The sequence below is a fragment of the Ananas comosus genome, linkage group 10 (genome assembly GCF_001540865.1).
Source record: "Ananas comosus cultivar F153 linkage group 10, ASM154086v1, whole genome shotgun sequence".
Lineage (NCBI taxonomy): Eukaryota > Viridiplantae > Streptophyta > Magnoliopsida > Poales > Bromeliaceae > Ananas > Ananas comosus.
Window position 1 is genome coordinate 6,025,300 of NC_033630.1, and position 17,369 is coordinate 6,042,668.

Below are 17,369 nucleotides of genomic sequence, written 5' to 3' on the forward strand. Positions count from 1 at the left end.
TAAAAGATTAATTAACTCATTTCTTACTTTTGTTTTCATATGAAAAAAATTTGTCTTGTACAATTAGTTCCTAGATATTAATTTTAATTTTTTTATAACTTATAATAAATACATACAGACAATAAGTAAATAAGAAAAGCAAATATATAGAAGACTTATGCACTGAAAGCTTACAGATTCAGAACTGAACGATCGCAGAACAATCGATATAAGTAATAGATTCCCACAACAAAGAGATGAATGTTAATTTTTGTAAAAAAAAAAAAAAAAGATAAATCAAAGTAGTCAAAGTAATAAAATAAAGTAACAAATACAAACCGATAAAGAACCACCAGAAGTAGAGGGACTTTTGCAGCCAAATGCCGATAGTATTCTGAAACAAACAAACCGGTATTAAGCATTTAAAAATTTAAAATTAAGTAGTAGGCAAATTGAAATACATAAAAAAATAGCCAGTAATAAAACGACAGAAGTAGACAACAGTGGCAACAATAAGGAATATCGGAGATTTCCTTAGAAGTATCTTGATACAAACAATATAATATTTAGTAATTTCTTAAAACAAAGTCGCATTGGAAGTAAATAGAAATAGAAAAATAACAAAATAAACAACATTGGCAGCAAATTAAGAAATATAAAATGTCTTAATAAGAGGCATGGATGTTGTAGGATGCATAGTAAAAAATGACGTATGATCTATTATATAGACATTGAGGGGTATGGAAAAAAACGTAAAATAACTCTTCGGAATTAACAGATATAAAGATCTAATATGACGAAAAAGGACAAAACGATAATATATTGGAAGCGAAAAAAAAAACAAAACAATAATATATTGGAACCATTTTTCCATATGAGAGAATCAATCGATAAAAATGAAGCGGCATTAATGAAAATGGCACTGAGGGAAGAACCAAATTTTTTGGAGATAATAAACACCAATAGGTGGTCCAAATGCCTAAAAAAATGCAATTAAGTAAAAGGCAAGGTTTTTTTTTTAGAGATAAAAGAAAAATTAATAGGTGGGTCCCACTTGCCAAATAAATGTTTAAGAGAAAATTGAAAACCGATTCTTTTGGAGATAATGAACACTAATAGGTGGGTCCCAAATGCGTATAAAACGCAATTAATAAAAACGCGAACCCACGAACCGTTTCCCAGCAGAGAAACCCGACCTTTCGGAGATAAGAAAAATCAATAAAGAAAATTAAAATACTGACAAATAGGTCCCATAAATCTCAAATTAAGTCAAATTTGCCACGTGGACTAAAAATTACGGACCTTAATAGAAGCTTATAAATGGTGAAGAAGTGCTCATAAAAAATTAATTTTGAGGAAGTGATTTCAGAAAGTCAAATAGCTGGACGATTTTGGTATAATTTTACTATTTATTTTTGAAAAATACTTTTTTGTACATTCTAAAAAAAATGTATATTTTACGCTCACAATTCTAGAATTAATAAAAATCAAATTAAATTTTAATAAAATTTAAAAAAATTAATATAATAAAAATAATTTTAAGATAAAGTGAGTGTAAAATGTACACCCAGGACAAGAAGAGTCAAAACTCTCCGTTACTTTCGCTGCCCCACCCTTTTTCTCTCCCTCTTATCCCAATTCATCTTCTTGAGTAACGTTTCGCTATTGGTTGAAGAGAGAGAGAGAGAGAGAGAGAGAGAGAGAGGAGAGAATCGAGAGATGAATATTTCGCTCGTATTAAAGTAGGAGAAGCAAAAGTGTTGCTATAGAGATGGACATAATAGAGATTTCGATCGTACATCACATAGGGATTGTGCTCACGGCGCTATGGATCGCGGTTCGCTTAGGTTGGAGCCACCCTTTGTTGTTCTTCATGGCTTTTGTGTATCTCTGCAAGGTATGGAATTCGATTTTGCTTTTACTTTTTTTTTTTTAATTCAATATTTTTTTTCCTTTGAAGTAATAATATCTATAGGGGGAGCTCTTTGTTTTGGGTTTTAGGGCTCTCTTTTATTAGTGAAGTGCTTGATTATATGGTCAGTGGAGAAGATTTGATGCAGTCCTTAGGTGGACTTTTTTATTGATTCAAGAAATTAAAGTGAATGAGCTTTTAATTTGATTGGGAATACAGGGAAAGCCCAGTCAATGCTTAAATCAGTACAACAAGGTTTTTTTCTTTTTATTTTATTTTATTTTATTTTTTTAATTTTTTTTAAAGCAAATACGAATATACTATTCTAAAGGTTGGTAGCTACAACTTGCCATACTTGTGTTTCGGACCTGCAGCTGTAACTGTGGAAGCCTTTCTGTAGAGACTGGACTATTGTCTATTTTTTTTCTTCTTTGTCTTGTATTCTTCTCCCATGTCTGCTTTTGTCTTTTCTACAACTACCTTTTGTGTTCACTTTTTCACTTATCACATATGAATCTTCACTATGTGGTCAATAAGAAAAGAGAAATTCTACTTGTACACCTCTTTTTGTGTGTACATCTTATACTCCTGTTCTAGGGCATAGTTAGTTAATTCGGATTCGGCAAAAATTCGGTACGGATATAATACGCATAAAATTCGTTTTCTAATTTTTAAATTCGTTGAAAAATTCGGCTTAAAAAACGGATTCGGTATAAAATATAAAATATAAGATATAAAATATAAGATAATTTATATTTAAAAATAAAAATTATAAGTTTTTTATTCATATTTTCAATAATTCGGGAATAATTCGCGAATAATTCGCGAATAATTAGGTTGGCCCAAAAATTCGCGAATAATTCTCTATCTTTGGGAAAAATTCGTAAACGGACCGTTTAATTCGGATTTTCAATAATTTGTGAAAAATTCGCGAATAATTCGCGAATTAACTAACTAGGTTCTAGGGTTTACAAAAATCCAAATAGCTTTTAGTTTAAAAAATATGTGACAAGTAGAAAATTAATGACCGTTGGATGGAGTGGATGTAAAAGGTATACCCCACTTTGGGGTGCACCAGAAGCATTGCACCAAAAGAGAAAGAAGGGATACATGCACCAGAGCCCCTTATACTTTTTGCATTTTGGTAGCAAGATAATAGAACTGAATGAGTTATACTACTTTGAAGGGTAAATTGCACGTTTGGTCCTCACACTATGAGGCAGGTGACACTTTCGTTCTCAAACATTAATTTATTATAATTTCTAACTCTTTTAGAATTATTGCAATTAAGTCGTATTATCCAATTTATTTGATTAAATATTAATGTATTGCTAATGTTGCAGTGATGTGGCAGTGTTGTGATTAATGATGCACCAATAATATGTTATATTATTCTACATTGACGATAGATTAATATTTAGCCAACTAAACTATACTGTGGGATTTGATTGCAATAATTCTAAAAATTCGAGCTAGAAATTGCAAAGTTTGAGGACTAAAGTGTCATGACGCCTCCTGTTTGAGCACCAAACATGCAATTTACTCCTATTTAAATAATCTGTCCATGTACTGGCGCCCCCATGTACCGACTGTACCTAGTGAAGTTAGTTGAGGGCTTGATGGTTGGTATTCGAGCTCCCAAGTTCGAAACCTAGTTGCTTTACATTTTTAGCTGAGTTTTTTTTTTTAAAAAAATGAACGAGGTGGGTAGTATGCTACCTCTCTTATCTCTCTCTCTCTCAAAACAAAAAAAACTCTATTAGCATATGATTGTCATGTTACCTTTAAAAAACTTACGAGATATAAACTCCCTTTATTTGAATTCTTAAACATTTTAGGGGCATTAGTGTCACGAGACATTCCTATAATTTATGATTGTTAAGACAAACTGATAGATATGATTATTGCACATTTTACAATGCCCATTAGCATATGATTGTCACGTGAAACTTACGAGATATATAATCCCTTTAAATGATTAAACATTTTATAGGCATTTGTGTGTATAAATTACGACTGAAAAACTGATGGAAATATGGATAAGTGGTTGAATAAGATGGATTGTTGTTATCAACCGTCCCTAGAGCAAGTGGCAAAGGGCTTAGTGGTTGGTACCCGAGACCCAAGTTCGAATCCTAGTTGATTCACATTTCCAGCTAAGTTTATTTCTAAATAAAATAAACGAAGCAGGTAGCGTGCTACCTATCTCTCAAAAAAACAAAGAAAAGAAAGATGGATTGTTGTTTAGATCGATGGCTTTTTTCTTTTTTCAAAATTTTAAAAGTTTTGGTGGCTATCTGCAATTGTGGATTGTTCAGGGCAGCCAGGTCCAAGACATTTATCCTAAGGAAAGGAAATAAAGTATATTTGCAAACATGTATGTTGAAAACTTTGTTTTCTGCTGGGATACACTTATCATCAAATCTTGTTTACAGTAGCTTGCTTTATTCAGTCTATTATGGTTAAAATCTAACCGCGTTATCAGAATCACCTTTCGATCCTGTACTATCCTTAAGACATTAGTTGCGGAATTGTTAATGCCCTTTCTCAATATAAACCCTTCAATTATTGAGAGTAGTTATGTTTATTATCCTTCCATCTATTAAAACAACCAAAGGGTCGAGCATTCTTTAAAGTTTTTGAGGGTCTCACATGCAAATAGCAACTTTAGTTGTGTACTTTTAATTGAAATATGACGTTCTCTCAGGCATTGATTACTATAAACTAGTTTCCTCTCTCTTTATCTTTCTTTCTCATTGTTCTTCATCATATAGGAGTGTCTTGATTGTCTTCTCTTTGAATAAATGGTTAGGTGCATGTTTTCTAATAACCTAAGGTTTGTTTTTAATTTTTTTTTTCTTGAAACTTGGTCATCTATGGAGTTCGTAAACTCGAGAATAGGTATTAGTTATGCAAGCTACAGGGTTATACTCCATTCAAAAGTTATGGAGCTAAAAAAGATTGTGGATCTTTGGCTGAAATTTCTATTTATTCTAAATATTATGTTAAACTATTGATAACAATAATGATACTAATAAGGTTTAAAGTGCCGACTCGTGCCGTACTGCACGGGGCGGCACGTATCGTGCCCCTAAGAAAGGGGCACGTTACAGAGAGAGGGAGGTCTCGGACTCTCCCGCCTTGCCACGGCGCACACGTACGTATCGCGCTAGACGTGCGATACGCAGGTGGGTGCCGCACACTGTGCAGTGTCGGCACTGTCTTTTTTTTTTTTGCTTTTTTGCTTCTTTCTTTTTGCTTTTTTTTGTTTTTTGAGGTACCCAAAGCATTTTGGGTTTTTTGGGATACCCGAAGCATTCTGGATATCCCACACCCCCCAAAGACATTTCAAATTGAAGATTTACTTGTTAGGTAAGTCAAAAAAATTATAATTTAATTTTTTTGTTTAGCAATAATGCGGCAAATTTTTAATTTACATATCCTATAGGCCTGAACCCTCCGTTTCCACTGTAGACGTCCATTTTTTTTACAAATTATTTTATCAAAATTTCTCACGTCGTGAAACTTTTGATGAATTAAAGGAACAAAATCGAACTCAATAAACAAGTTTTGAGGCACATCAAATGTCTCACCCCGGATTACAACGTTCCTTGGGCTCACCAACAGATCCGACGTACACAGAGGAATTTTTCGTATATACGAAGCGATAGTCGTACCTGCAAACAGATAAGAGTTAAACAAAAGTACAGAGCTGCTAAAACTGAAATATATATATAAAGAAAGAAGGCCCACTGTACATACAAGTTCCAAAGTACAATCAACCCTCAGAGCAAAACTACAAGCTACTGTATGTACATGGCACAACCAAAACAATCTCTGATAGGAGAACTCCTCTAGTAGGTGATCGGGGTCGATAAGGATCTAGCTTGCAACTCCCTTACCTCGATCAGAAGTAGCAGCAGCAGCAGTAGCAGAAGGCTCTGCAAGAAAAAGTGGCAACAATGAATGTGAGAACTACTACAAAAACATAATATTCAGTGGGTATCGTCACCGACCCCAATGGCCTACCCACTAAGTTTACAATATGGGTAATAAGCTGATAGGTAAATAAGCTGAAGAAACTCTACAGCTAAATGCCACTATACTATCGTCATTCAAGCCATGCTCTCTGGAAACATATGAAATGCATCACTAGCTACCAATCAGCCGCAACTAATCCAATCTCACGGGACCGCCAACTGGCCAGTTCAGCCTGTACCCAAACTACACCGCACACCACCCACGAGGGTGGCCGGTCAAAGAAACTGTCCAAACAAGATTGCTATGACATCAACGCAAGAAAAAGCTCACTCCGGAGCGACACTCGTGGGAGCGACCCAACCGAGTATGCAAGCATATCTCTGTCGAGCTTAATCAGGCTAACATAGGCTATAGTCAACACAAATGGGTCAAACCGGTCTAACAACCAAGGCTCACGTGCCCTCGGCACAATCTGATACAAGGCGAAAGAATCTAGGTCCACCATCAGCCCCGACGGCACGGTCCCTCAGCACGAGCATAATCTCAACCTACACTAGTCTAAGTATCCATGACGCACTATCAGCGGTGATACAAAAGGAAAATCAGCTCCTGAAGCTAAATCTAATAACTTTTCGAAAAGTGTCAGGTGTAGGTTTAATAGATTTTCTCTTAAGTCAAATCCCAGTTCAACAGATAATAATCATTATGAATTAATTAAACATGTTCCAAAACTTAGATTTCAACTATAACATGCAAATCTACAGTTGAGTTGTAAACGGGATTGTTATATGTAAACTATACATGTTGGGATTTCATATACTTAGAAGGTACTCCGAAAGCTTCGGATAACATCAACCCACCTCAAATGCTCGTCCAACACCGGCTAGAGGTCGCTAGGAGAAACCCCACACAAGCTCAGCCTCAACCGGAAACAACCCACAGTGCAAGGACCATCCTCCTAAGAAAAAGAGATCGAAAACGAGATTGTTCCTCAAATCCACCTAGAACTTCGAAAGGGAAACTAGAGAGAGAAAGAGGAGAAGCTATATGTTCTCTAAGCTCCAGCACATATAAACTAACTCGGGGTTGGTTGGGGATAAACCCAACAGCACAATTACCAAAAGACCCCTTACCAACTGAATTTGCCGCATTGAGTATCGGTACTCAATTGAGGTACCGGTACCCAGTGCTTAAACAACTAAAACCCGAGCGCTGGACAGCTGGGTTTTAATATAGTGTGCCGGTACTAGCTCGATGCAGTACCAGTACCTAGTCCGAGTACTGGTACTCCACTTAGGTACCGGTACTCAACACTCAAAACCTGCAGTTTGCAGATTTCAGTGGCAGAACTCCAATCTCACACTGCGCCGAGTCCGTTGTTGCGTCCATTTCGCGCCAAACGACTCAAACTCATCCCGACACTCTACAGATATGCCGAGAAGCAGTCACTCCGACCGCTAAACCCCGGGATACTACATCAAACATAAAATTTATTTTTACATTAGAAGATTAAAAATACTGATAAAATTAAAAGCTAAATTAAATCAATTGATACTTAAATTTATTTAATTTATTTTTCATATAATTTATTGCTTAATTTTTTTGATAGATCTAATAATTTTTTTTAAAAATTAATTAAAAAATAATTTTTCAAATACTTTTTAAAATAATTTTTTCAAATAATTTTAAAAATTATTTTTTTGTATTTTATAAAAGAAAGACTGTAATATGGTCAAAAGAAAGAAAGATGTCTTTGTATTTTAAAATTTCTAACCTGTAAAAATTCTATTCTGCATAAGATATAGTTGTACTTATATATAAAAAAGTTTACAAGTATGTTAATTATGAGTATAGTAAGCTATACATAGCAAATATTCATAATTATTTGATTAAATCTTTCAAAATAATATTATAAGACTTTATTGGAACAAAAAAAACTGAAATAAGTCTGTGCCAAAGTGTGCTAGTAGGAGGTCATGCGTATCCATCGACACGCAAGCATATCATGTGTCGGCACAGAAGCATGTTGGTGCCTTACCGTGCCAGACAAACAGCAGTACGCCCGTGCCACAGCACTTTAAATCTTGGATACTAAACTTCTGATGCATATTTTGAGCTGTATAGATATTATTCTTATTGGTGGTGAGCTTCAGTAGATTTACATGTATTTGCAACATTTTCTTGTTCTTTTGTATTTTGATGTATTATTGTAATGGCGTGCTTTAGGGGCCTTGGTTCGTACGCATTGCTCTGAATGTTAACATTTAATTCCTTCTCTCATAGGTTAATGAACGTTATATAATGAAATTGAGGAGGCGATTACAATACGAGGAAAGAAGAAGTGCCAGTCAACGAAGGGTAAAGCAACATATGCTATTGTTTAATTATTCTAATGTAATCATTTGTTTGCCAACATTTTCTCCGTCCTTTTTGATGTTGATACTAAATCATGATTACAAACATTAGGATTTCTTATCTATCAAAACATGTACTCTTTTACTTTGTTGTTTTTTATGTAGTATTCTATGTGCAGCTTCTTTCTGATGCTGAGACAGTACGTTGGCTAAATTATGCGGTCAAAAAGATCTGGCCGATTTGCATGGAGCAGCTCGCGTCACAACAATTTCTGTTGCCTATCATACCATGGTTCCTGGACAAGTTTAAACCTTGGACTGCTGTATGACCTTATCTGCCCGAACTCTCTTTGCATCTTTCTTTATGTATGTTGTACAGTTATAGATTTTCTTGCCATTGAAACCTTTTGTGTCAATTGGCTATTGGTATTGGTCATAGAGGCCTTTTTACATGCTGACTTGGTCGACACGTCCAGCGTATGCCAACCATGTTGACCAACATACCAATCCTTACTATATAGTATATAATCCTGAAGTTAGTTATGGGCCTCTTATATATGAAGTCTGCACATCTGAATGTGAACACTTTCTGCTGCTTGTCCATATTCTTTTGTTACTTTTCAACCATAGTGAGTTCTAAAAGCAATGTATTTTTTTAGAGGTGATTCACTGTGTACATATTACTTAATTGTCATTTTGGGTCCTTTTCTCTGCTCAAATGCTATATGTTCTGCTTCAGATAATTTGTTTATACATTCTGATTCTTATCTTATTGTTCATATTGATGTAAGTACATACATTCTATTATGTTTGCAGCGTAAAGCAGTTATGCAGCACCTTTACTTGGGTAGAAATCCACCTATGTTCACCGGTATAAGGGTTATCGGTGAATCAACTGATGATGACCATTTGGTACGTATGATAAAATATCGAATGGATTATTATGTGAGCTTCATATGTGTTATTGAGGAAAGTTACTACCAATGTACACAGAAAGGTAGAAGACTCAAAAATATTGTGATTTATATTTGCCCTCTTGATTTATTTGAAATTGCTTCAAGGAGTTAGAACTTTAGAGTGTAAATAATGTCTTACTGTCTTTTCCCTCACCTCCTCTTACACACCCCTTCCCTACCCAAAAAACCAACTACTAAAAAAAAAAAACCCAGAAAATAAAGAAAAAACCTCTTGTGTTAATCACTAGCTCCACTACCAACACTACCTCCTTATTTTTGCCAACTAATTTCTCCACTCTTTTTCAGGAGTCTACGGTTGAAAAATTTATACTCTATTTTTATATATTCTTTGAAAGATTCTTGATGGAAGAGGGCTTTTTTATAAAATAACCTTTTAAAATTTTATTATTTGCGAAATAACCTTGCCAAAATTATATTTAAAAAACTAATCTCTTAAAGACGGTGAATGATTCACCGCTTTAGTAAAGAGCTTAATTTCTCAGAAAAGCGGTGAATCATTCACCGCCTTTCACTTGTTTATTATTTTTTTCTATAATCCTAACAACCATATAAATATTTCAACAAATCACATATAATTTTAACAACCTAAAAATTTTAAAATCTATCCATATAATCCTAACAATTAAAAAGATGCTAATAATCTATCTATACAATCGTAATAATCAAACATCACATATAATTTTAACAATTTGAAAATCCTAATATTATATCCATATAATCCTAAGAATCAAAAAAATTTTAATAATCTATTCATACAATTCTAACAATCAAACAAAAATTCTAATATTCCACACACAATCCTAACAACCTCACTTTTTTATTTCCCGTATAATCTATATACAATTTTAACAACCTCATTTTTGCTCTTTCCCAAAAAATTATGAAGAAAACGGTGAATGATTCACCGCCTTTAAAANCTAAGAATCAAAAAAATTTTAATAATCTATTCATACAATTCTAACAATCAAACAAAAATTCTAATATTCCACACACAATCCTAACAACCTCACTTTTTTATTTCCCGTATAATCTATATACAATTTTAACAACCTCATTTTTGCTCTTTCCCAAAAAATTATGAAAAAAACGGTGAATGATTCACCGCCTTTAAAAGAACTTAAGATACTTTCAGAATACGGTAAATGATTCACCGTGTTTTGAGAGTTAATTTACCAAATATAAATTTGATAGGGTTATTTCGCAAATTATAAAATTTTAGATGGTTATTTTGTAAAAAAGTCCGATGGAAGACCGATGGAATGGGGCAAATTAATTACGCCTTGAGAATTGAGGGGTTAATATAGATTCTAAATTATGGGGCAAAGTGCTAATCATGTTGCTCTTAGGTTTCTGATTTTTATCCATGACCATATTTTTTAGCGGTCGAATATATTATGATGCAGGTTCTTGAGTTGGGAATCAATTTCGCATCAGCAGAAGATATGAGTGCTATTCTTGCAGTGCAGCTACATCAAATGATAGGGTTTGGCATGACAACAAACTTGCATATTACTGGCATGCATGTCGAAGGAAAGGTAAAAGAAAAAGAAAAAAATGGAGTCACACCTGTGGCATTTATATATCTAAGGGATAATTGCCTATATACCCCTCAAAACTTCAGAAATATCTCATTTACCCCTATTTTTTTTTTCTTTCCAATATACCCCTCATATGTTCCTCCGTTATTCCAAAATACCCTTGCAGTTACCACCCGTTAAGTTAACTTGGGTTAAATGTGAGTTAAATATATACTAGAGTTAAAAAAAATCAAAATGCCTCTTTTGCCCTTAACTTAAGTGCAAATAAGAAATGTTGGTGATGGTAAAAGGGTATATTTGAAAATACCAAAAATTAAAATACTTTTTGTACCCCTAACTTAAGGACAAATAAGAAAAGTCGGTGATGGTGGAAGGGTATATTTGAAAGGCAAAATAGTAATTTCATATAGATAACAACTATTGCTAACAATTCATTGACAGAATTTAACTCTAGGGGTATATTTGAAATATGTGGAACATAAAAAAGGTATTTTCAATATTAGCCTTCTAAGAGGAGTAAATCAGAAAGTCAAAAATTTTTCAGGGGTATATAAGCAATTGCCCCTATATCTAAGCATGAAGCTACGACATGACCTTCAGGGTGCGTATGTTTGCGTTATTACATTCAACTACATTGATTATTACTAACTGAAATGAACAAACTGATATTTCTATATGTTCATGCGAGTCATCAAACTTATGAGATTTACATTCGAAGTTCATTCATGTTCTACAAAATTTGATGCACTGATTTTTACCAAATGAGTACCTCATAGGAGGCAAAGAATTTGTTAGTACTCATCTTTGAACTTGTATTTATAATTAATTTTCAGGGAGTTCTATAAAAAACTGCATATCAAGTTTACTATAGTAATATGCTTTTTAGTTTTGTAATGTCCTGTATACTTGTATCACTTTCTGTGTCATCAGATGTTCTTTCCAGCTTTTTTATGTTATCAGATTACACATACACAATACCTTGACGAATATTTTTCCTGTTTTTGGAAATCAAAGTTTGTTGATGTGTGCTGGTTCAGCACTAAATTTTAGTTTAATTTGGTACGAGGGTGCATATATCCTAGGTCACACGTTCATAGCCTACTCGCATGGGATAAGGTGTAGTGAGTCCCTTTATAATTTCTATTGTTTCTGAAAGTAATTCTGTTGTCCTTTTGTGAGAGAGGAAAAAATATCAAATATAAGCAGAAACAAGAATTACGTCTCTCTTATGCTAGAAGTTAGATTTTTAATGTAGAAAGGAGTCAAATAATTTTGGAAGTGTACTATATTTAGTGTCTTTTAGTTTATTCTTGTAGGTTCTGGTTGGTGTGAAGTTTCTTCAACATTGGCCATTTCTTGGGCGTCTCAGGATATGCTTTGTTGAGCCTCCTTATTTTCAGATGACAATAAAGCCGGTCTTCAGTTATGGCCTTGATGTTTCAGAACTACCAGGGATTTCTGGGTGGCTAGTAAGTTTTTCTTTCCGTCTAAGATTACTGGATATCTTTTTCTACATCCTTCAATGCCTTCACTGTTACTTTTCCCTGCTTCGTGCCTTCATCTTTTTGGTTATGCAGGATAAGTTGTTGGATATTGCATTTGGGCAGACATTGGTCGAGGTTAGTTCACTTATATTTATTTGTTTTCTTTTAGAATATTGGATGTTTACTGCCAATCAAGCTCCTGGATTTCAAAAGTAGAGTAATATCACTTGTAATGGTCCTTTCTTTTCAAATATAGAGGTCATAAATTTTTTTATCATGTTATGAAGAACATCATGACATAAACTCTTTTTATTCAAAACTGTACTTAGAGAAAATTAACATTCCAACAGAATAAACAAATAAGATGCCGGTACTTGTTATTTTTAATTTGGAGAAAAAAAATAAACATTTCCATTTTAGTTTAAAATGTCGTCCCTTGCTAGTTCAATTTCTGCATTAGGGGGTAAAGACATATATTTCTTTCCTTCAAAAATATCCTTTCCTTGGCATTCAATTAATAAATTTTTCCCTCTCAATTTGCTGACCTATTTTAATTTTTTTTCTAGCCTAATATGCTTGTTATTGATGTGGAAAAGTTTGCTTCAGCGCCCTCAGGTGAGACAAACTTTTGTTACTTTGACTTTCCTCTTTGCTTTTGAAGATCTTTTTTCATTCTCAATTAGAAAATATCCTAGTGTTATTAAACAAGGGTAATATTTTTCTTGAACCTTTTTTCTAGTGCAATCATTACGATTTTACTTATGACATAGAATTATGCTCACTTTGGAGTGAATCACTTATGAAATATCGCCAAACAATTCGTTAGCTATCTCTTGGGCTCAAAAGTGCTGCGGTTATAGTAAATTATTTATCTAAATTGTATGTTCACCACATTTATGACTCTCCATATCAAGGTTTTTCGTGCCTTTACACAGTACAATATGTCGAATGTCGTGCCAAAATTGTGCACGGTTCTCTGTGTAGATGACTAGGAAGCTTCTTGTCTTGAATTCAGTATGATGATAGTAGTAACTAGCTTAATTGGTGTTAGTTTTGTGGAAAAAGTGAATGTGTCATCAAATTTTTAATGATGATGATGAGATTGATCGGCATCAGCAATAATATAAATGTTTGATTTAGTCGATTATGCTAAAATTACGAAGAACTAATGTCTCAAAAATCTTGATATTTCAACAAAATATCCCAGAAATTCACGAAGAGATAATATCACGAGTGAATCTGCTTGTTATTTGTTAAGAATCGTGCAGTGGAAGCCCGAAATGATTATTGGTTATTTTACTAAAAACTACATTAGTCACCAAAACATATGGTGAACTAAGAAAACAAAAAAAAAAAAGAGAGGTGAAGAGAGTCGTTAATTCAGGAATTATACAAACTTCTCTCCTCATACAAAGTAGCTTTTAACTGCAAAACTCTTTTTAAGCCTTTCGTGCTCTTTCTTTTCCCTCTAAAATAATTACCTTAAGGGGTAACTCTACTCAAGTTTCTTGGCCTGATGCCTTATGTAACAAAGCTTTTAATACAGGTTTAACATACAATGAGAAACAAATCTAAATCCAAGTTACTTTTCTTCAGCAGGGCTCAAAACAATTAAGTTTGCAAGTTAAAGCTTCTTTTATGTTTTCTGCATGCCATAGAAAAGTTGTTTCTGCATTGGGGTTGCACATTTAAAATGGACAACGGAGCGCAAAGTTAGTTCATTTAAGAAGGGCAATCGAGCAAAATGTTAGCATATTTACAATGGACAATCGAACATGAAGTTATGACTGTTTTACTGAACCCTAGTCCGAATTGCATCAAACAGGCCTCAATTGGCTTTTCAACCAAATTTGAACTGGTTCAGCTTTTCTATCTATCCTATTACTAGCTCTGTCGCATCATTTCCTCTACTATATGATGCCAACATCTGTGCCTCCACCTTGAGTGACTATATCTGCATGAAGTATTGAAAGCTGAGCCATTTCTACCGTGCTTTCAAAACATACAAGTTCGATCTCTTGCTTGTTTGCCTTGCATACAACCTGATCTTAACTTTGGAGCTGCATCATTGTGATGTGCTTCAACATGATCTGTAGGGAGTGTTAAGGCTTGAATTTCTACTAAGAATAGAGATGAGCGTGATATAAAAATTAAGTTAGAGCACCCTTCCATTATGTTTAGTAGACCTGATTCTGAAGGTAGCAGTTAGCTACTTGGCTTCACAAGACCAGAGGAATTAGAAGTTCTGAGATTGCATCCATTTCAAGAAGCTTTTAATTTATTTATTTTTTTATTTATTTGATGTCAAATATGTTATTCTAAAATACGTCATGCCAAATTTTTTCAGAAGGATGGTTTACAATTGATGAGAAGCCTTCCGTTGCTTATGTTAAAGTGGAGATTCTAGAAGGAGCTGACATGAAACCATCAGATTTAAATGGTACGAACCGATTTGCCTGTCTTGATTGCTTTCAAAACTATTTTCTAGTTACTGATTAGTGATTCTACGTTGCAGGTCTTGCTGATCCTTATGTGAAGGGTCAGCTTGGCCAGTGTACATTCCAGACGAAGATTCAGCAGAAAACACTAGCTCCAAAGTGGATGGAGGAATTCAAGCTCCCCATTAGCTCTTGGGAAGCGCCTAATGTACTAGCTCTCCAAGTTCGTGACAAGGATCCTATTTTTGATGACATGCTTGGGTGCGTTTCTTGGTGTCATCTATAGAAATGGGATTTGTTCTTTCACTGTAAAATTTGGTCCAGTCGAGCCATTATGCATGGAGATATGCTAGACGGCCGTTTGTGTGGGCTAATCTTATTTTAATATTTATGTTAATGTTTCAGGGATTGTTTCATAAATATTAATGAATTAAGGGGTGGGCAAAGGCATGAGAAGTGGTTGCCTTTGAAGAACATTAAGATGGGAAGGATTCGGCTAGCAATAACTGTAATTGAAGATGAACTCGAGAAGGTATGCCGTACTACTCCGCATTCATAATATCCCAATGGTTGGAACTTTGATGCCTACATTGAAATAGAACTTCCACAGGGAAAGAACGATCTTAGTGAAGATCAAGAAATCACCAAGATGACTGAAACATTGACACCTCCGTCAAGTTTTATAGCCCAAGATGACGACAAGGATGAACATTTGGAAGAACACAAAAAGGTTGCGGATGAGTATGAGCCTATCAATATAGAAGGACAAGAGAAGGTCGGAGTATGGGTACATCGTCCCGGGAGCAATGTTTCGCAAACATGGGAGTCCCGAAAAGGGCGAGCTCATCATCGAGAGATTCAAGTGAACAGCGAAGATAATGAACTCAAGGAGAGCCCTTCTTCTTCACCGTTGGCCACCCGTGATATCAGTAGTCCAATTAGTGACACGAAGGAGAAGGTCGAGGGTGGAAAAAGATCTCATCAACAAGGTCACACAAATAAAGGATTAGGAGGATTTTTTGGTTCTGTGTTTCAACCAAGTCCCAGAAAGGAGAAACCGAGAGAGGGCGTGTGGGAGAAGCGGACATCGGTAAAACTTGAAGTGGATGAGGTTTCTATTAGCAGTGCTAGTGGGAATGTACTAGAGAGTGAGTACATACAGGGAAAGGACGAGGGAGAGAGCACAGGGGAAAAGAATATGAGTAGTAATGTGAAGAACAACAATTCTCGGAGTATGAAGAGTGTGATCAGCAAGAAAGGTTCCAGGAAGGTTAAAGAAGAACAGCCGTCGGGAAATGCCCAGAGGGATGATTCTCATGGATCTAGCTTGTCAAATGATGCAATGTAGGATCATCCTCTTGTACTTTGAGGGTTCGCCAATTGAAATCCATTCTTCGGATAGTATCAAATCCAGAAGTGATGATTGGTAGATTGGTTTGGTGATATGTTTGGCTTGGAATAAATTTAGCAATGTAAATAACACTGATGTCTTCATATGGATTTAGAAGTTGCATAGATAGGAGCTTGAAAAAGATATGTGAATTAAGAAAAGGAAAAACTTTTGTTTAACTAGGGTTATCTCAGTGCTTGATTGTACAGTTGGTGAGGAATGGGAGTGCCTGAAATTTTCTTGTGATTGTTGTAATACATGTAAATGTACTGAATGATCCCTGTATAGATCTATGGATTGATTAGTGTAGCCTTCTGTGGCATTTGGAGAGATCTTATTTCTTACCTTTGATTTTCTTTACTTTCCCTAATTTGTAATTTATTTCTTATTTTCCATTTTATGCTTCTGTGCTAGGATATGCAAGGATTAGTTAATTATGATTTTCAAGTATGTTTTGTACATTGTAACATGTAGTCAACTAAACACGACACAATACGAACACGGTTCGTCAACTATGAAAAAAATTAGGACACAAACAATGCTAGAACATTGCTAATAAATATTCTAATTTGTAGAAAAAAACATAAAAAGTAATAACATACCCATTGTTCCTCACCTATAAAAAGTAATTGATTTTGCTTAATAGGTTTTTATGTAAAACTTGACAACAATTATATTAATTTATGTTCCTCACCCATTGAATTCCACTTACATTCAGCACCAAAGGCGTGCTAGTTATTTTCATCAACAAATAAAAAATATCCCTCCTTAAATTACTTATAATATCTATTTTTACCATATAATTCAATAAAGAATGGCAAAGGTTATAATTCTTTTCATTGTAATATCTATTTAAATGGTTTCTTATCTTTTATCCAAACAATAAAATGGAATATAATTTGTTGAACTCTAATTTAATCAAGACAGAAAAAATTATTTATAAATATAATAAATTAAAATTTTAAAATTTGAATATTATTAACTTTTATTTAAATTTGATGCTAAATACTAAATAGATTGTGTTTTTTTGTGGCCGTAGATGACCTCCAATACCAAGCAGTCTCTGAATTAGTTCTTCAAAATTTTAATTTTAAGACTAATATATTGTAAATTACTAAAATTTTGATTTATTATTTTGTTTAGTCTGTTTTTTAAATTTTTAACCATTTAGAACCGAGTGCATGCCGATCCGTGAATCATTTCTTTGGAGCGAGTAGAACGGATGACTTGTGATTGGTTTTATTCATGAGCTAAATTTCACAGGGGCTTTGGGCTACTAACACTACAGATTTTTTTTTTTACAGGGTTTTTTTTTA

The 17,369-nt window shown here is 34.2% G+C and overlaps 1 protein-coding gene across 2 annotated transcripts; it reads left to right on the forward strand.

The window, feature by feature from the left end:
- Positions 1,606-16,397, forward strand: LOC109716562 (C2 domain-containing protein At1g53590-like). 2 transcript variants are annotated; one of them, XM_020242085.1, is made up of 12 exons: positions 1,606-1,876; positions 8,156-8,230; positions 8,406-8,549; positions 9,043-9,138; positions 10,607-10,738; positions 12,058-12,210; positions 12,319-12,360; positions 12,792-12,840; positions 14,573-14,665; positions 14,741-14,924; positions 15,069-15,195; positions 15,263-15,453. In XM_020242085.1, the coding sequence occupies exons 1-12, from the start codon at positions 1,751-1,753 to the stop codon at positions 15,314-15,316; spliced, it is 1,275 nt and encodes a 424-aa protein (XP_020097674.1). In that variant the 5' UTR covers positions 1,606-1,750; the 3' UTR covers positions 15,317-15,453. The 2 variants fall into 2 exon arrangements, with proteins under 2 accessions (XP_020097674.1, XP_020097673.1); XM_020242084.1 differs by having other exon boundaries at positions 1,611-1,876; positions 15,274-16,397.